Genomic DNA, 22,048 nt, shown 5'->3' with positions numbered 1-22,048 from the left:
CCATTGATGAGATAAAAACAGAATCACTGAATGAGCTGTTGAACATCATAACAAAAAGTGAGCTCCGTAAGTGCTACCGATATCGGATAAAGCACTGTCACAAGTGTATTTATCTGAAGCAATTACTCTGAAAGGGAAAAAGTTGGTGCTGATGAATAAATAAAGTTTCTTCAAGAAAAAAGATTTCCCTTTACTTTTTGATCACACCTCCTACGTCAACAAAGATTTTCCTTAATAGCTTGGGATCACAAAGCTTAGTAAAATTTGTGATACTTGTCTGTTAAATAAAACCATTGTTCACAGCATGTTGATGGCACAATAATGTAAGTCAGCTGTTTTGGTCATACCCAGCAAAAACTACAGTGACGGAAAGAAATCCTAAATAATAAATATGCAACTGTTTACCATTCAATCTATTCGTGTAGACAGGTATCACCTCTCAGACATGTATTTCAGAAATTTAAGTAAAAACCCAAACATTGTATTGAAATATTGTATTTATTAACATTATTCATTAAGAATAAATAATAGCACCTACACATATAGGCTCAAACCAAACAGCAATATGTGAAATGGAATGAAGGAAAGACTGGTTTGCTGTGTTACTATGGAGTGAACAAAATCTATTCAACAGATTTCTGTCAAAAAAAACAGGAAAGACACACACAACACTGTAAGCAGAAAAGGAGAGCTGAATGGATGATGAGATTTTGGAAGGTAGCATAAAAACTTCATCCTAAGTGAAGTCAAGAACATACTTTCCTTCTTGACATAACTTGTCTCTGTTTTTTGGAAACAGTATAAAATTAATCTGACATTCATTTGTATATAAAAAGGAAATAAAAAGAATAAGTATTCATTTTTTCCTCCACTATTTACAAATACACATAAAGCTTAGAATCATTACTAAATTGACTTCAGCAATGGAAGTTTTATGGCCACCAGTTCAAACTCTTAAGTTGGCACAATCAAAACCATTTAAAGTATGTCATGATTGTGGCAGAAACTAACAACACATAAAAGATGTATGAAAACTTATTTTTCTTAAATAAAAATTTAATGAAACTGTAACATGCTTGAAAAACATGCAATTACAAATTGCAACATCCTTTAAAAAATATTACTCAGGTTCATATTCAAAGATTCTGTATGCCATCAATTTTTGAGCAGGATAATTACTTCATAGTAATTGTTCATTAACTGACAACTTTCTCCCACATTCCACAATACAAAACTTTCACAACACGCATATTTTGAGGCAAGATTTGCTTTTTCTATAAATAATATAAAACATAAGAAAAATATAAACATCTAATAATATTCAGTCTGTTAACAAATATGACAGTCTACAGAAGTAAGAAATATACCAAGGTTCATTTACAGTCTGACCTGCAGTATTACTTCTGGTATGCAAACTTAGTGCTTGTACATGCCACATTACACTTACAAATGACAAAATGCAGTCTATCTTTGGCATTTATCGAACTTGGAAAAACATCAGAAAAATCAAATTAAGATTCCAGTTTGGGAAAGGAATGGATTCATGAAAACGCTTTCCTCTACTACAATGTGCCACTTTGGTTCATTCCTTAATGGAATCTTCAATGTTGACATCCAATATGTGACACTTACTCATCCTCAAATGGTCAGCATGCAAAACAATAAATCATTCACTGAAAAAAGAGAAGTACTTTTATAAGAAACAATTACTGACACAACTGCAAAATAAGTATTCCACAGAAAAAAGCACAATACAGCCATCTCTGGTAACTTTGTATCAATTTTACATTAATTTTCATCTAATTAAGGAATGGTACAAGCAGATAAACTACAACATTGCACAACATGCGGTGGTCAGGAGGTACCAAGTAATTATACGTTATATAATTGTTGCGGTTAGATTCCACCACCAGGTTCCTCACCATAGAAAGTAAAATGGTTTGTCACTCATGGTGACTGGATAAGGAGTGGGAAAGAATTAGAACTTGGCTAGTGAAATAGAGAGAAAAACTGAAAGCCCGAAGACCACATGTAATGCAAGGAAAAAATGAACATATGATACGTTCTGTGGAGAGAGGACAAAATTACAAACCCCAGTTTCTAAATCCATCTCAAAATGCAAATGTGTAAAAGTCACAGCCTACACATGCTTTTCATTAATTTCCCTCTGAATGTTTTTCAAAATACACTAAGTACAGTTTACATGAACAACTTTTCAGCATTTACAAAGAACAAAGATACAAAACCCCATTTTTAAGTGCTATCCTCTAGTAACAGGCTTCATGCAAGTCTGTTAGTCACTACCACAATCTTATGTATACAATATATACATTATTCATTAAATAACAGTCAAAGTTCAATTATTTGAGAATAATTAAATTAAACAGTTCATCAACTGAACAGAAAAACTTGACTTTTAGATCTATGCATTCAGGATTGTGAAAACTGACTCACACACATGTATGTAACGTTCACGCTAGTCTTAACTACTACGAGAAATATTTCACAAAACATTACTTTTAATGACTAAATTTGCTGGACTCATGAGACAGCAAATAAAATTAGTTTAACAAGTACTGAACAATACTATTCCAACATTTTCTCCCAATCACACTCGCACTGAAAAAGGTTATCACAATGTCTTTCCTCCTCAAGGGGGATAGAAGTTTTATTATAAAGTCCTTTGTAACTCGTTAAACTCACATTTAAAGGAGGCACACGAATGGTACATCTATGTCAGTGTTAAACAGGACAATGATTTAAAAGATAACAGGGAAACAAAATTTTCTCTGAAATTTCAGATATATAAGAATTATTGCACCATTAATACCCAGTGACATTTACAGACTCAGAAAAACAAATGTTGTTAATTCCTGAATCATAGGAGTACATAGTATAAAAGCAAATGTGAATAATTCCCATAAAATATACAAACATAATTTAGATCATCAAAAATTATGAAAAGCCCATGTCATGAAATCATCATCATTAGTGTTGTGCTAAAACTCTGATCAGAGAAAGGAATGAAACAATACAAACAATGAAATCTGCTTAACAGAGGAATTTTACCAAAATCTGCTTAACACAGGAATTTTACCAACATTTTTAATCCCATTAAAATGTATCTAAATGTGAATAAAATAGTTTTTCAAATAATTAACACTTATTTATATATCTATAAAAAATTAAATTTATATTGTAGATAATGTAGCACAATGGGGACAAGACCAACAACATAGGTCCCTCCTCAGAAAAAGCATTAAGATCTTCTTTTATATACATTATATATAAGTAATAGTTATATAACTATATAATTCACAGTTTCTATTGAAATATAATCATCTCTGTTCAATTATACACAATCATATTAATATCGTTTTCCCTGATCAATTTCTACAAGGATATTCGGAAGTAAATTCTAATACTGTACAAATACAATTAGTCACAATCATTTTAAAACACTCAGTACACATTTGCCATAAATTAGCTGCAGGAAGCATATTTATACAGAAAAAAATCACCTTCGGTAGCATTCAGTCAGAATAACCACATCGTATGGAATCTCGAGCTTATACAACAAGATGAAATCCACAAGTCTCGCAATAAAACTTACGTAAGCGTTGATTCTGTTTGTAAACACTGATTACAGAAAGTCTCACAATACATCAGTCAGCTGGAGGAAATGGTATATAGTTTTCAAAATGAATTCACACTGTGTTCTTTAACCTCAGTCATTATTACTCACATATCAATTTTTTTTTTTTTTTTGGTTACATTAAGAAGGAACAATAATGAGCCCTTATCACTTTACACGTATCGGTAAAAAGTACAGCACATACAGAACACAGCTGTAGAGTTTCTTGAGAACAGTTCCCAATTACTGGCAAGAACTAATTCCTCCACAGGGGTAAATTCCCAATATCAGTCTCACTGTCACAGAAGGAGGAGGAATAAGTCTTTCTAAGGTTACAACAATTAAGGCTTTGATCGAACTGTCACGTGCAAATTGTCACGGGCACACTGCATAGACTTCCGCAAGAAGGAGTAAATACTACAAAGTCACAAACGTTCCATATGTGCACATAATAAAAATATTAATTCACTTGTGAGAGGTAAAAATGGAGTCAAGAGTTCATGAAGTACAGTAGAAGAAGGGGGGAAATTGTCAGCAAGATACTGTAAACACAGCCACTCCAAAATGACATCGCGGCACAGTAGCGAGCAGCCAATGTGGACAAAATCCTTTTAAAATGTATCACATCTCATTGTCCAAAGAGTCTCTGTTGTGGTTATCTACAACAGTATTTCGTGGTTATCTACAACAGTATTTCCAGAACAGTATAAGAGGTGCATTGCTTGGTGCCACTCACAGCCTCCACTGAACCATCACTTTGATAAGACACTTCAATTCCGAAGAGCATAAAGGAATTGTGTTAGCACAGAAAAGTGTATCCTCTATAGGAAAAAAGAATTCAAGCAGATTAAAGCAGAGGCAGGCACATTCGCATGCACAAGCCACACCCAGGCCCACAAATGAGTGACCAAGATTAATTTGTTGCTAACAGGTGCACATTTCACATTAATATTAGAAAAACATAATGTGACAACAGCAATTCATTTTTGTACTAAAAAGAATGTAGTTTACAGAGTAAAAAGCACCCAAACTTATCTAAATTGCCAAGGAAAGCTGACACAAACTACAGAATTTTCTGTATTTTTAAGAGGAGTGATTTTTTTCTTACAAATTTAGAAATATACTTGCTTCATTTAATTAAAGATTGTTGAAGGAGACCACATATAGTGACAAAGGCTATTACGAAGATTGATATTATTACCACGACCAGTTTTGAGTGATGGTATAATAGCCTAAAGGCCACCCTGGCAATAAAATAAAACTTCTTCAAAGTATTTGTGTTTGGCTGCAGTCCATTCAGCTATCTTCAGTTAATAATATCCATAAACTTCAACAAATAATATTTGCTTTACCTTAATCTGCCAGAAGTACTAGCATTTTTAAAGACTGTCCACTGTGTAACTGTAATAATGTTCTTACTTAAGTGATTCTCACTTTGTTGATTGCTCATTATCTGGTCTCCCCTCCCCCTCCCACCTTCTCTCCATGCCTCTTTTTCTCCCTGTACATGGCTACTGATATACTGGATTTTTTTTTTGTGTGTGTGTGTGTGTGTGTGTGTGTGTGTGTGTGTGTGTGTGTGTGGGCGCGCGCGCACACGTTGCATTTATTTATGTTTGCAGTATCCACATACCCTCCCTTCAGTGTGAAAAAAAGAGCACAATGTATGTATGCAGTGTTACTACAGAAATACAAAGTCAGTTTAAAAAATCGAACATCTTGTACGATACAAGCTGGACATCTGCTTAACAATTACTAAAACTATCAGCATGAGAACAGTCCTAGCAGATACAGGACAGATATTTGATCTTTAGTGTTGAAAAATGTTTTCTTCTCAGGAAGGGGGAGGGGAAATAAATAAATACACCCACAGATTATACGTGTTCCAGAATAGTAAAAGTTGCTTTGCCATCAGTGATGAGCAACAAAGTCTGAAGTTACTTCTAGCTCTTTTCTTGACTATCCAATTTCTCCTAATCAAATGTTAATGACGAGTTTTCCTTCTTTGCATCACGTGTGTGCCTTTTCTTCACTTATTGCTATTCCTCACAGGACTTCTTCTGTACAAGAAACTGCTTAGAAAGTAATCTGATACCTGACATCTGTTCCTTTGTCTGTGTGTCTTCCAGATCTACTTCGCTTCATCGTGTTTCAGTGACTGTTAGAAAGGCTCTGTACTGCAGTACGACACTGCATCAAGTTGTATTTCATCTTTCTAGTTTAAATCCATAACATACAGCACGAAAGGTCCGGAAGTGGCTTCCGTATCATAACAAAAGCACGCACTTGCAAACATTTATGTCTTACTGTATTATATTCAAAATCTGTCACTAAAAGAAAATTTTCTTCCACGTCCTAAACTGTATTCATTTCAGAATACCAAACTTAGATCTCTGTTTCACAATAACAGGTCTTAATGATGCAACTTTCATGCACTGATTTCAGAAATATTAGTTACATACGTCAGTTATAACAACTGCATGATGTAATCTTAGCAGATATAGTTTCTAATAATGGGGGTATATCGAAAGAGTCAGTTGAATCTCACTTGTAAATAAATGCAGTATTACACTGGGAGGGTGTGAGGAGGGGAGATCACTGCTACACAAAAAAAAGCATCTGTGAAACTAGAAGTTACATCAGACGGCAGTGAAATCTTTGTAGAATTAATAAAATCAAAATCTGTACAGTATTTCAAACATTAAATACTTCCAACAACTTCACAAGAGTGCGAATTTTTGTGCCAGCTAACCTCAGCATTAGACAATGTGCGGCTCTACTTCTGCAACGCTGAACTGTCCAAGTGGCACATGAAATGTGCACCTGCACCTCAGAACCACATCCCGAGTGGTGTGCTGCTGCGCGCGTAGCCATAGCCAGACAGGTTGACGGTTTACAGTACACATGCTGAGAAGACCCCCATCATCCGTCAGCCTATGTCTGCACCGTCACGAGCGGCGGCTCCCGCCATCGCACCGCTCGTGGAGGAGGTACCACTGTAAATGGCTGCTCGGTAACTGTACCTGTTGGTAGCTGGAGACCTAGCAGGCGACACGACAGGAACACTCTCTTCTGCATCCACATCACCGAAGCCAGCAGCAGTTGCTGTCGCCTCTGCCAGCGTCGCTTCCAGTTCGGGGAACTGTGCCATACGAGATCGTAAAAGGTATGCGTAGGTCTTGTACCGTTTCAACTGCAATAGGGCAATGAAATAAAGCAATGAGTACACATACTAAGTGAATAAAAATTACAGATACCAATAAACTCTTCGCTTTCTGCTATTATCTCCTCTTATCATTGAATATGGAGTTTATAATGTTGAAATAGTGCTGTGCATCCTTGCACAAAACATCTACAGGCTGGTCTCTCTCACAGTGAGGTCTCAGTGGTCTAATTTTCACCACTCTACCCAATGAAGGAACTAATAGTTCTGAAAGTTATGATAGTTTTTTGTTGTTTTGCACATGTCTATTGGCAGCACTAAGAATATTGCCTCCTGAGGGATAATAATAGGCAGGAATTCTTTTATAATTTTCTCAAGTGAATTTTCATTACAATTTATAGAAGCTAATTTTGTCACATAAAGATTGTCACCCAAAATTGGTCATAATGTAAGCATTTTTAACAAGGACTTTTTAAGTGTTGCTCAGGAAATAGAACACAATGGCTCCTTAAACAGGCCTTAAAAATACTGAACGGTCATTTCCCAAATTCCATAGAGCAGGTAGGTTAGCCCCCTATACATACCGAGCAAGGTGGCGCACTGGTTAGCACAATGGATTCGCATTCGGGAGGATGACAGTTCAATACCGCATCCGCCCATCCTGATTTAGGTTTTCCACTATTTCCCTAAATTGCTTCAGGCAAATGCCAGGATGGTCCCTATGAAAGGGTATGGCCAACTTCCCTCCCCGTCCTTCCCTAATCCGATAAGACTGATGACCTCGCTGTTTGGTCTCTTCCTCCAAATCAACCCTTAGCCCCTATAATAGTACAGGAAGTAAGAAAAACCATTATTTCTTTAAAAAGCAAAAACTCAACTAGTGTCGACAACATCTCCAGCAAACTGCTAAAAGCCTGCTGCAATCAGTTCAGTGAAGTGCTAGCTCATATATTCAATGCCTCTCTGAAACAAGGTACCTTCCCTGATAGGACGATGTATGCTATTGTAAAGCCCCTCTACAAAAAGGCGATGCTCAGATGTTACAAACTATTGTCGTATCTCTCTTTTGAGACTGCTTATACACACACATAAAAAAAGAGTTTTGCATCACCGCAGTTCCAGAACTCCTGAAGACAAACGATGACTATGGATATTGTATCAAAGACACAATCCCTTTGACTGTTCAGAGATGTCACTAAACCCGCCCAAAGATGGAAACAACTGTGCATGAGCAGCGCCTATTAGACAGAGGGGGTCCGACAGTCGATCAGTTCCAGTCATTCCACCAGGAAGGAGGTACCGTATTTACTCGAATCTAAGCCGCACTTTTTTTCCAGTTTTTGTAATCCAAAAAACCGCCTGCGGCTTAGAATCGAAAGCAAAGCAAGCGGAAGTTCTGAAAAATGTTGGTAGGTGCCGCCAAAACTAACTTCTGCCGTCGAATATATGTAGCGCTACACAGACATACTTTGTAGGCACAAATATAAATACTGGCGCCGAAACCTCTGCGTCAGTAAATAAATTTTTAAAAAAAAGGTGGAAGACGAGGTTTTTTTTCTCTGCCCTGAGATTCGACCATTGCATTTTCATACATTATCCACCGAAGTAAATACAAATTCCGTATTGTTCATCTTCGAATGTAGCAGAATTTCAATATACTACGAAAATCCGACTGGCAAGACTGTTTGGGATGTTTATCAATATGGCCAACTCTACGTTCTGAACTACCTGGTAAAGCCTAACTGCTAAGCTTACGACTCGAACCAAACTACTGTAGCTGTATCGTCATTCATTCAACCTAAATTGTGTCTCATATTACAATGGACCAACTTTGTTTCGATCTGGAGGTGCGGCCTAAAACTTTTCTCTCCCCTTGAATTTCGAGTCTCAAATTTCAGGTGTGGCTTAGAGTCGGGGATTTTTTTTTTTTTTTTTTTTTTTTTTTTTTTTTTTTTTTTTTTTTTTTTTTTTTTTTTTTTTCGAATCTCATTTTTCAGGTGCGGCTTAGATTCGAGTGCGGCTTAGATTCGAGTAAATACGGTACATGGCTCGTGTTGTCTGTAGTTCAACCATACCTAGACTGTCATTACAGTAGTTCAATCATGTCCACATTGTTACTTAGTGCCAGGAAGGGCTCTCAACAAGGAAGTGTCCAGGTGTCTCTGAGTGAACCAAAGCAATATTGTTTGGATATGGAGGAGATACAGAGAGACAGGAACTGTCAATGACATGCCTCGCTCAGGCTGCCCAAGGGTTACTACTGCAGTGGATGACCACTACCCACCGATCATGGCTAGGAGGAACCCTGACAGTAACGCCACCATGTTGAATAATGCTTTTCGTGTTACGACTCCAACTGTGTGCAATAGGTTCCATCATGCAAAACTTCACTCCCGATGTCCATGGCGAGGTCCATCTTTTCAACCACGACACCATGCAGAGCGGTACAGATGGGCCCAACACATGCTGAATGGACCCCTCAGGATTGGCATCAAGTTCTCTTCACCGATGAGTGTTGTATATGCCTTTAACCAGACAATTGTCGGAGATGCATTTGGAGGCAACCTAGTCGAGCTAAGCACTTGAGGCACACTGTCCAGCGAGTGCAGCAAGGTGGAGGTTCCCTGCTGTTTTGGGGTGGCATTATGTGGGGCCGACATATACCACTGGTGGTCATGGAAGGTGCCAAAATGGCTGTACGATACGTGAATGCCATCCTCCAACCGATAGTGGAACCATATCGGGAGCATATAGGTGAGGAATTCGTCTCCATGGATGACAATTTGCGTCCACATTGTGCACATCTCGCACATCTTGTGAATGACTTCCTTCAGGATAACATTGCTCGATCAGAGCCACCAGCATGTTCTTCAGACATGAACCCTATCGCACGTGCCTGGGATGGATTTAAAAGTGCTGTTTATGGACGACGTGACTCACCAACCACTCTGAGGGATCTATGCCGAATCACCATTGAAGTGTGGAACCATCTGGACCAACAGTGCATTGTGGATAGTATGCCACGATGAATACAGAAATGCATCAACGCAAGCGGACATGCTACTGGGTATTAGAGGTACCAGTGTGTACAGCAATCTGGACCACCACCTCTCAAGTCTCGCTTTATTGTGGTACATCATGCAACGTGTTATTTCATGAGCAATAAAAAGGGCGAAAATGATGTTAATGTTGATCTGTACTCCAATTTTCTGTACAGGTTCCTCTCGGAACAGAAGTAATGCAAAACTTTTTTTGATGTGTGTAGAAAAAGCATTCCACTGTGGACTCCAAGGAGAATTGGCAATTTTCTGTACAGGTTCCTCTTGGAACAGAAGTAACGCAGAACTTTTTTTGATGTGTGTAGAAAAAGCATTCCACTGTGGACTCCAAGGAGAACTGGGTCACTGGCTCAAATCCTATCTACAGGGCAGACAGTAGAACATAGTGAAACTTCCTGGCAGATTAAAACTGTGTGCCGGCCGAGACTCGAACTCGGGTCCCGAGTTCGAGTCTCCCCTGCTATTTCTCATATAAATCAATGACTTGTCTTTGCCCTCAAACAAAGCAAGCAACATTACAATGTTTGCAGATGACATAAGTATTGTGATAGACAATAAGATATTACCTGACCGAGAATTAAATGCCAAACAATTACTTGAGGATGTTCTGGTTCGCGGTAAATCCCCTGACTATAAACCTCAGCAAAACCAATTCCATCCATATCCATTCTGGTTACAAAAGCCCACAGGAGATAAAGACTGCACATGAGAGGCAGCAGATACAAACAGTAGATTGTTTGAAATTCTTAGGCATACATATACACTAAGGGCCAAAAAAATTGCTACACCAAGAAAAAATGCAGATGATAAACGGGTATTCATTGAACAAGTATATAAAACTAGAACCGACATGTGATTACATTTTCACGCAATTTGGGTGCATAGATCCTGAGAAATCAGTACCCAGAACAATCACCTCTGGCCGTAATAACAGCCTTGATACGCCTGGGCATTGAGTCAAACAGAGCTTGGATGGCATGTACAGGTACAGCTGCCCATGCAGCTTCAACACGATACCACAGTTCATCAAGAGTAGTGACTGGTGTATTGTGACGAGCCAGTTGCTCGACCACCGTTGACCAGACGTTTTCAATTGGTGAGAGATCTGGAGAATGTGCTGGCCAGGGCAGCAGTCGAACATTTTCTGTATCCAGAAAGGCCCATACAGGACCTGCAACATGCGGTTGTGCATTATCCTGCTGAAATGTAGGATTTCGCAGGGATCGAATGAAGGGTAGCGCCACAGGTCATAATACATCTGTTCAAAGTGCCGTCAATGCGAACACGAGGTGACCGAGACGTGTAGCCAATGGCACCTCACACCATCACGCTGGGTGATACGCCAGTATGGCAATGACGAATACACACTTCCAATGTGCGTTCACCGAGATGTCGTCAAACATGGATGCAACCATCATGATACTGTAAACAGAACCTGGATACATCTAAAAAGACATTTTGCCATTTGTGCACCCAGGTTCGTCGTTGAGTACACCATCACAGGTGCCCCTGTCTGTGATGCAGCGTCAAGGGTAACCACAACCATGGTCTCCGAGCTGATATCCATGTTGCTGCAAACGTCGTCAAACTGTTCGTGCAGATGGTTGTCGTCTAGCAAACGTCCCCATCTGTTGACTCAGGGATCGAGACGTGGCTGCACGATCCGTTACAGCCATGTGGATAAGATGCCTGTCATCTCAACTGCTAGTGATACGAGGCTGTTGGGACATAGCACGGCGTTCCGTATTACCCTCCTGAACCCACCGATTCCATTTTCTGCTAACAGTCATTGGATCTTGACCAACACGAGCAGCAATGACATGATACAATAAACCGCACTCGCGATAGGCTAAAATCCGACCTTTATCAAAGTCGGAAACGTGATGGTACGCAACTCTCCTCCTTACACGGGGCATCACAACAACGTTTCACCAGGCAACGCTGGTCAACTGCTGTTTGCGTATGAGAAATCGGTTGGAAACTTTCCTCATGTCAGCACATTGTAGGTGTCGCCACCAGTGCCAACCTTGTGCGATTGCTCAGAAAAGCTTATCATTTGCATATCACAGCACCTTCTTCCTGTCGGTTACATTTCACATCTGTAGCAAGTCATCTTCGTGGTGTAGCAATTTTAATGGCCAGTAGTGTAGATAACAGGCTTAGCTGGGAACACCACATCCAACAAACACTGAAAAGGTTTAGTTTGACATTTGCCATCTGCATAATCGCCAAAACTGAAGACATCAATGTCTCAAAATGTGCTTACTTTGGCTACTTCCATTCACTTCTGTGGTATGGAATAATCTTCTGGGGCTATTCACTACTTTCATAAAAGGTCTTTACAAGTCAGAAAAAAATTGTCCGAATATCGTGTTAAGTCCTTCCAAGAACCTCGTATCGCAACCTTTTTCAGCAAATATGAATACTAACCACTACTTCACAATATCTCTTTTCAATCATGACATTCACGCTTCACAGTTCCACTCAATATGAAATGAATGAAACATACCATCATCATAACACAAGAAGGAAATATGACACACATTGTGACCTAAAAAATTTGTCTCTGGTGCAAAAAGGTGTAAAATACATAAGCACAAAAGTCTTCAATGCACTTCCAAGTAATATGAAGTGTCTACGAGGTAATGATGTACTATTTAAAAGTAATCCAAAGGAGTTCTTGCTTGAAAAAAGTTTCTGTTTTCTAGAAGGATTTTATAGCAGAGATAGCCAAGATTATTTTCCACGTATTTTCGTGTATTCCTGATTCAATGTATCTTGCTTCTTTAATTAGATTAATTGGTGATCTTTAAGTCAAGACTTTTACTCTGTAAAAATTGTTTAGATAAGATCTGAAAATTGTATCTTAAACTCTGCTTGTGAGTGTAATTAGAACTTACTGATTGTGTTACTTTATTAGTATTTTCAGTCTGTATATTTAACCTTTGCTTGTTATCCTGATGGTAACAAATGTAATACAGAATTAAATGTTTTGACTCATTCCACATTAATGCATTACCATGCAAAAATGGATATATGGAATTAATAAATTAATTAATTAAAAGGAAATTGATTTTGAAGTAAATGTTAAAAGGAAACAGTGATTCCTAGTACATACAAGATGTTCCATCTCTAAAAATAATAAAATAATAAAAATAATAAGAAATTAATGAGAGAGGGGGTTACCATCACCACACAAATCAGCAAACCTGGTATGAGCAACTGGCATCATACAATGTATATCTGTGGGTCTACACACCAGTATTGTACCTTGTTAAAAGCTGGAATGACCCATGACCTTATTCTCAATTGCACTTGACACTATTTTGCTGCAGTGACCTACAATAAACTACAAGTAAAATTACAGTCAGCTCTTTCATAACTCATACAGAACACAACAAGTATTCCATTAGATCCAGTGGCCTTCCCTATATCACATGATTTCATTCCCGAACAGTCCCTTTGCAACCAGCACTTTCAAAATGTTACCGAATGAAGGTATTTCAGCTTCAAAAAGTCAACTTCTGCTTGTCAATATGTCAGCTTCCAGTTTGCAGGTACTACTTCTATCTTCATTTTAGAAACCCTTTCTCTTAGAAACAATTAATGTGTATCATAAATGTAAGAAACAGTGAATCCTATCGGCGAAGTGTAAGTAACAAATATACAAACCTGTACATAAAAGAAGGCCCAGTCTGCCACTACTGGGAAGGAGAAAGGCTGCAGCACACAGTGATCTAAACCAGAATGTAATGATGTAGGTTATAACTTTTATGAGCACACTGTCTCACCTCGTGATGCAGGTACGCATCCTTCTCTCGGTAATTGTGCAACACAAGGCCCCGAGCTGAGCGGTCTGGGGGATTTCGCCGATGCTCTTCCAGCTGTGACTCCAGACGTTGCACACGCTCTTCGTGGTCACGTAGTTGTTCTCGCTGCACACACAGAGAAAAACAGGAGTTTAAGGTTGTTCCCACAGAAAATTATCAGAGACATAAGAAGCAATAAATACTGACACAGGGAACAGAGTTAACGATTCACGACGCTTTAAATTTATGCAAAGCTCATAGTGGAGATCTGCCAAGAGAGTAGAGATGAAGAGGCTTGCAGGGAACACAGCTGCAACAAACCAGTTTTCGGACTGGAGAATCACCACCATACAACTGGTTAACAAGCCATGCGATACTGTGCAAAATGCTTTTCAGAAGTCACAAAATACTACATCTAGGGATGGGTTTCGCATGACTGATGTTTCCAGAATTCATTATGGCTGGCATGGAGGTGGTCATTCTGTTCAAAATAACTCATTATGTTTGAGCTCAGAATATATTCTGAGACAATACAACAGATAGAAGACTATGCTATTGGACAGCAGTATTGTGTATCACTTCTGGTACCCTATTCCTTCAAGGGTACTAAAGCATTTTATGACTGAAACATGGGTCATCTCAGCTGCTAATTCTCTACAGAAACTAATAAAGACAGCTCACTGATTTCGAACACGGACTACTCATTGGGTATCGTGTGAGCAATTAATCCATCAGCAGCATTTCAAACTTTCCAAAGCAGCCCACGTTGACTGTAAGTGATGAGTTCATGAAGTGGAAATGTGACGTAACAATCACAGCTAAACCAAGACCAGGCAGACCTCCTGTAACGATGGACAGGCCCATCAAGCATTGTGGAGGATGGTTGCAAAACATCACTTGATATCACTGGAAGGAATCACTTGAGTTACAAAGTGCTAATAGCAGTTCAGTTAGCACAATGACTGTGCACAGGGAGTTAAAAAGAATGGGATACAATGTTTGAGTAGCTCCTTGTGTGACATATATTTCTTCTCAATGCTAACCGCTTGTGGAAGTGTAGAGAGTGACAAGCACTGGACAGCGGATAAATGGAAACAAGTGATCTGGAGTGATCAATCATACTATACTCTGTGGCAATCCAATGGAATCTGTTTGGGTTTGGTGAATGTATGGAGGACATTACTTGCCATCATATGTAGTGCCAATGTTGAAGTAAAGAGGAGGTAGTGTTATTGTATGGGGCGTTTTTTATGTTCAGGGTATGGTCCCCTTATTGTGCTTAAGAAAATGCTACATGCAGAAGGATATGAACACATTTTACAGTATTGTATACTGTGAACAGTATAGGAACAGTTTCGAGACAATGATCATTTGTATCAGTATGACAATGCCCCTTGTCATATAACAGCATCTGTAAGGCAATGTTCCAATGACAATAAGACTCCTGAAATGACTGACCTACACAGAGTCCTGATCTAAATTAGAAGACTATGCTTCAGACCCCAGCATCCAACATTACTACCTTCTTACCTTGACTCATGAGGAAGAATGAGCTGCATTTCTCCACAGACATTCAGACACCTCACTGAAAATGTTCCCAGCAGTGTTCAAGCTGTCAAAGACGACAAGTGGACATGCCCTTCATTTATGTTCACTAATAGGTATCCAGATACTTTGATCAGACAGTGCAGGATTCCTTGGAATAAAGATGATGTAATTCTTGTGAAACCTTATTGGGTCCATTCAGAGGAACTGTATTTGAAGAAGACTGTCCAACCATTATGCTGTCACCATTGAGTACCTCACATAAGGGTAATGACAATAAGATAAGGAAGGTTACGGCATGTACAAGACATACGGACAATCACTTTCCCCTTGTTCAAATGGTGAATTAAATAGGACACAAAATCGATAATTTTGGTGCAAATTACCCATGACCATCCACTTTACAGTGATTTCCACAGTATTTATGTCACTGCAGATTTCTGATTTTCAGAAGTTACCTTTAATTTCAGTTCCTGTGCCATCTACAAGTATCTAGACACTAACTTTGCTGCCACTGGCAGCCTTTGCAAAGGAACAGAACTGCCCTTTTGACAGGCAAATGAGTTCCATTCAGCATCTCTCCAGCTATAGTCCTCCATTTTGTCCTACACTTTTTGTGCCAGCACTAGCTGCAATACCTCCCTTCACCATGATGACACCTGCCACTTCTCTCTTCTAGGAATCCGGTTCTCTTACCTTCCCTACTACCGAGCGATTCATGATGTACTGTTCCCCCACCTTCACAGGTCTAGAGTCACTATCCCACCAGCTGTATCCTTGCCAGCTTTGTATCTGAACATACTGAGCTTCACATTGCACACGCGAATGTCCAGTCTCTGCTTCTGCCAGCTCATCTCAACAAGTCGTGTCATATATTTCAAGACACAACAGCCCCCCCCCCCCCTCAATGTAATACTTCTGTTGGAGGCCTGGCTCAAACTAAGTGTTCCCACAAATTCGGTAAATCTAGACAGCTGCACCTTTCTAAGACATTACAGAGTAACCAATGAGGAGGGGGTGTGTATATATGCTCTGATTTTTCACCATTCATTTTTTCACACATCAAACAATAATGGAGATAAACAGATGGAATATATGTTGATAGAGACCAAATTCCTTAACAGAAAGTGCCCAATGTGTGACCTCTACAAACCCCCTAACAAAGGCGGGTTTGCCCGCTTCAAAACTGCCCTTTTGAGTCTTGAACCGACATAAAAGCATGTAATTATAAAAAAAGCATATAATTATAGATTACAATATAAAATTTCTATGGAATAGTGCATCTAGTGTGAAATTTAAGTTTATGCTTCCTCCTTCAAACTTATCACTAGTTCAGCTTGCTTCTACCTTCATGCGAACAGTAGTCGCACTCTCATAGGTATACACTAAACTCTCACTAATCTGACAATCAGTAGATCAGCCTCTCAGCAATTCGGTCTACATCCAGCTTCTAGTTGCTCAAGCAGAAATGACCAATACAATAATGAATGTTGTTAGTTAATTACAAGGTAAACAATCAAACAATGGAAAATTCTGTATGGAATAATGGCAATATTATGAAAAGGATAGTTGCTACTCACTATATATGTTGAGTCACAGATAGCACAACAAGAAGACTGTCAAATAAAGCTTTCGGCCAAACAGGCCTTCTTCAGAACCGACAACACAACACGCAAGCGCAAATCACACACACAAGACCACAGTCTCTGGCTGCCACTGCCACACCAAGAGCAGCAGCACATGGTGGGAGAAGCAAAATGGGTGGTGAGAGTGAGGAGGAGGCTGCAGCAGGGAGGGGAGGGATAGCAGGATAGAGGTGGGGGATATTGAAGTTCTGTTTGCGGGCACATACAGAGAGGTGCTCATATAGTACCAGGTGCAGAAAGGTGGTTAAAACCTAAATTTTGCAGCAGTGAGTTTGCTGGGGCAAATTAAAAACCTATGTGTATACTGAAAGAACAGGCTAATCAGAAGTGGAGGTGGTGTATCCATCGCTGTAGACTAGAGGCTCAAATCCACTGAGGTAGAAACTGAAACCACATGTGAGATTTCGACAAGACTTGGTATCAAGGGTGGGCTTAAATTTATAATCAAGTCAGATCAACCATGATTCACCACCAGACGTAGCTGAAAACTTCAGATGAAACCTCAGTTTACTATTACACATTTTCCTGAACATACTGTCATCATATCAGTAGATCTAGATAGTTACAGTTTTGTAACTGAGGTCATGACAAGACGCCATGTGGGAAAAAGTACGTGATTCATGATACTGGCAGAAGTAAAGCTGTGAGTACCGGGCGTGAGTCGTGCTTCGGTAGCTCAGATGGTAGAGCACTTGTCCGCGAAAGGCAAAGGTCCCGAATTCGAGTCTCGGTCGGGCACACAGTTTTAATCTGCCAGGAAGTTTCATATCAGCGCACACTCTGCTGCAGAGTGAAAATCTCATTCTGGATACGTGATTCATGTGTAAACTACTTAAATAGATAATTCAGGAGCTGACCCACAATGGGTATGTATTTGGTCTAAAGACAACAAATATACTGAACTTCTTTGAGATAGTCAATGTTAAAACTTGTGCCAATGACCATACAGCAGCTGTAGCAACAGTGTTTGCCAAAATACAATGGGCAAACAGAATAAGTAGAAAGACTTACATATTCAGTTAAGGGGCAGTAATGTTATTTATCAAGGAGGAACTTGTCTAACATAGTGAGTTCTGGGGAAAAGAAAATTTAAGGAGACTGCATTGGTTGTATAATGGAGTGGAACAGAAAGGATTTTACTCTGATGGGAGTGGGTGTTTCTGCCATGACACGAGCATTACAGTAAGACAAGACCATTACACTCGAGGGGAGAGATGACGGACAGTGTTCATGGATAAGACAGTAGAGAAGATGGGTGTGGAAGTGGAAATGGAAATCTCTGCACTTGTCTGCACACAGTCAGGATTGCTGTGCATATGATGGTTAAATGTGATCAAATAGTCGAAAATTACAAATATAAGGAACACAGGCTTTCATAAACAGATACAGGCCAGGCGCCATGAACGTTCCTGATAAATGAAGTATTAATTGTATGTACAAGCTTCTTTCTCAGTTCAAGAAGGCAGTGCTTTTTATATTTTTGTAGGACACTGAGAGATGCTGTTATCTTTTTGCACATTACTGTTATGTGCGCAGTCCAATTTAGATTTTCATCTATTATTACTCCTAGACTGTTTACTCAAAGACAGAATTTGATATTTGTCTCATTTGTGGTTAAAAGTGAAAGGGATTGCCGGTATTTCAGACATATGAGCATAGAATGACCAACCAGTAATCCTTGGTTTGGGTGGGTTAAGCTTTAACCCTGTACGCTGTGCCTATTTTGATAGTACAAGCAGGTCAGCACTGAGATTCTCGATAGCTATCTTCAGGTTTATTGGTTTTGCACTCACGTACAACTGGAGATCATCAGCGTACATGTGGTATCTGCAGTAGGACAAAACTGACAATACATCATACCTAATATTGAACCCTGGGGGCCTCTGATATTACCTGCCTTCAGTATGACTCTATGGTGCCAGACATGACACGTTGCTAGTGAGATATCAGGCATGAGTGAAACCATTGCACTGAACGTGGTGAGAAATTTAATAGGCTGCTAAGTTTGAAAAGTAAAATGTCATCATCAACAGTGTCAATGGTGTTGTTGAATTCTAAGAATCACCTGATAGTTGCCTTTCGTGCATCCATGGCAAGCTTCAGATCATCTGTTACCTTTATTAAGGTAGATGTTATGCTGCATTTGTATGGAAGCCTAATTTGCTTTTATCTAGTAGTTTGCTTGTAGTAAGGTAGTTCGGTAGCTCATAATGGACTACAAATTTCAAGGCTTTGGAAAATGCAAATGGGGGAGAAGTTGTTGAGGTTCTGGAGAAATGTGGATAGGGTGTCCTCACCTTCACTCCAACAAGCCACCTTCCTTGATGTTGACCTCCACCTGAGAGATGGCTACATCAGTACCTCCGTCCATATCAAACCTACTAACTACCAGCAATACCTTATCTTTTGAGTCTCCCACCACCTCCAAAAGTCCCACAGTCCTGTCACAGAGGAGCATTTCCCACGTAACTCAGTACCATCCGGGACTGGAACAATGGAATTACATTCTCCGCCAGGGTTTCAATTACCTCTCTTCGTGCCCTGAAATGAGAAATGTTCTGCCCACTATCCTTCCTACCCCTCCTACAGTGGTATTCTGCCATCCGCTAAACCTACACAATACACTCGTCCATCCTTACATGACCCCTGCTCCCAGTCCCTTACCTCATTGCTCATACTCCTGTAATAGACCTAGATGCAAAATCTGTCCCATACACCCTCCTACCACCACCTACTCCTGTCCGGTCACTAACATCTCCTATCCCAAACAAATGCAGGGCTACCTGTGAAACCAGTCAAGTGATTTATAAGTTAAGTTCCAGCCACTGTGCTGCATTCTATGTAGGCATGACAACCAACAAGCTGTTTGACCGCATGAATGCCCACTGACAAACAGTGGCCAAAACACAAGTGGACCACCCTGTTGCTGAACACGTTGCCAAACATGATATCCCTCACCTCAATGACTGCTTCACAGCCTGTGCCATATGGATCCTTCCCACCAATACCAGCTTTTCTGAGCTGTGCAGGTGGGAACTTTCCCTGCAATACATTTTACGTTCCCATAACCCTCCTGGCCTCAACCTTCATTAATCACTGTCCTCACGCATCCAGCCCCCTCCCTGTTGCCATTCCAGCACTACACGTGTCATTTCACCGCCAAACACAGTCTTTTAATTTCTTTTTATTTATCTCCTTTCTGCTATTTAACCCCCCCCCCCCCCCCACCTACTCTCCTGCCCACCGACTAAACTGCAGCACTCCACTGTTCACCACCCCTACCATACTATCCCTTCCCCTCCCCGCCCCAGCCTCCTCCTTACCCCCACCCAGTTGGCACTCCCATCATGTACTGGTGCTGCTGCTTGCAGAGTGGTTTTAGTTGTCCGAGACAGCAGACATGTGTGCAAGTGGTATTTGCGTGAGTATGTGTGAGCGTGTGTGTATGTATGTCTATTGCTGACAAAGGCCTTAATGGCGAAAGCTATAATTGTGTGAATCTTTTTGTTGTACCTATCATGGTGTGTGTGTGTGTGTGTGTGTGTGTGTGTGTGTAAATGATAAAGGTCTGTTTGCCCAAAAGCTTTGTTTGACAGCCTTTTTGTTATGCCTATCTTTGACTCAGCATCTCCACTACATGCTGAGTAGCAATTATCCTTTTCATAATGTTAAACAATGCTATACATGTTTGATATGGTGACTTTTTTATCGTTTAGTGTCGAGACTTCTAAGAGTAAACAGATTATGCTAGATCCCAAGCAGAGAAATGAAATTAGAGATAAGTTGAACTGAGGTTCTTTGCAGAAAGTCATTGCTGGTGAGTACAATGTCGGACGAGCAACTATTTATGATCAAACTTAACAGATGAGGACATAATCAAAAGTGTACAGAAAGTTATGATGAAAGTGATGAAGAAGAGGACAGAGAACATGAAGATATCTCGCACCACTGGCATAAAGTGGCAGACATCTTCCTGTAGTACATTCTGCAATTGTTGGAAACATGCAGTACCGATTTAATGCTTGTAAAGTCACTGTGTGATAAAGCATACTGACATTATGTATCATCATGACACAATTAAAAATTTGGAACATTTCGTGTCCGCCCATGACATAAGTTTCATGACATACTGGCTAGAATGTCCTAGAAAGAAACTGCAATGGACTACATAATGAGACTTCAAACACGTTAATTTCTCTGAACTTGTAAATGAGGCACAAAATTGGGGGTAGGGGTGGACATCTCCTACATCATTCTCTGACATAAATGAAATACTTCATGGGTTTATTAACAAACTTACTCAGCTACATGACAAGTATAACCTCCTTATGACGGGAAAAGTAAGACAGCCACCTGCACCTCGGCTAACTGAAGAGCTAAAACAGTTCATTAATCTCAGACATGCTGCATGTAGGACATATAACTATGCTGCATGCCTGAAAATCATATTACTTACAACAATTTCAGAGCAGAGTCAGTCAAGCTGTGAGAAATGCAAAACTTAGGCATGCAGATATATTAAGTGACAACAGAAATGGAAAAACTTGTGTGGCCATGGTATAGGCGAAGTAAAAGCTGCAGCTGATTCCACAATCCCAATCAGTGACCAGAACCAGTACTCTATATTACCTACAACCACAATTGAACGACAAACAAAACAGAGACTTTTTGATTACTTAAGCGGGTAAATGACTGTACCCATGTAAATTCTATCTAAAGCACGTTACTTGCAACACCATCATAAAACCCATCACGCATATCGTCAGCACCTACTGGATACGATGGCATTGCAGTCCAATTGATGAAGCTTACTCCTGCAAACTATAACATATATCTTCAATCACAACTTAATCACAAGTGTTTTCCTTGAGGCCTGGAAATAAGGACTAGTTAAGCCACAACATAAAAAGGACATTGCCACAGCCTGTGCCATATGGATCCTTCCCACCAACACCAGCTTTTCTGAATTGCGCAGGTAGGAACTTTCCCTACAATACATCCTATGTTCCCATAACCCTCCTGGCCTCAACCTTAATTAGTCACTGTCCTCACCCATCCAGCCCCCTCCCAGTTACCATTCCAGCACTACACAGTCATCATTTCATCGCCACACCCAGTCTTTTTTTTTTCTCCATGCTTTCCGCTACTTAACCCCCCTCCACCTTCTCTCCTGCCCTCCATCGAAACTGCAC

The 22,048-nt window shown here is 39.9% G+C and overlaps 1 protein-coding gene across 4 annotated transcripts in view; it reads right to left on the bottom strand.

Moving 5' to 3' along the window:
* Positions 1-22,048, bottom strand: part of LOC126417220 (PH and SEC7 domain-containing protein-like) — an 826,610-nt gene that overhangs the window by 108,102 nt on the left and 696,460 nt on the right. For 3 of the 4 annotated variants that reach the window (XR_007575542.1, XM_050085103.1, XM_050085104.1), the window contains exons 13-14: positions 13,648-13,791; positions 6,658-6,827 (exon numbers count right to left, since the gene is read on the bottom strand). Coding sequence is in view for 3 of the 4 variants with exons in the window: in XM_050085103.1 (XP_049941060.1) it covers positions 6,658-6,827; positions 13,648-13,791 (314 nt within the window). In the remaining variant the exon portion in view is untranslated. Of the gene's footprint in view, positions 1-479; positions 1,674-6,657; positions 6,828-13,647; positions 13,792-22,048 lie in introns of those variants that run through there. The other variant, XM_050085105.1, reaches the window with a different exon arrangement.

This window comes from Schistocerca serialis, chromosome 1, assembly GCF_023864345.2.
Source record: "Schistocerca serialis cubense isolate TAMUIC-IGC-003099 chromosome 1, iqSchSeri2.2, whole genome shotgun sequence".
Classification (NCBI taxonomy): Eukaryota; Metazoa; Arthropoda; class Insecta; order Orthoptera; family Acrididae; genus Schistocerca; species Schistocerca serialis.
This window is presented reverse-complemented; position numbering and strand designations above follow the sequence as displayed.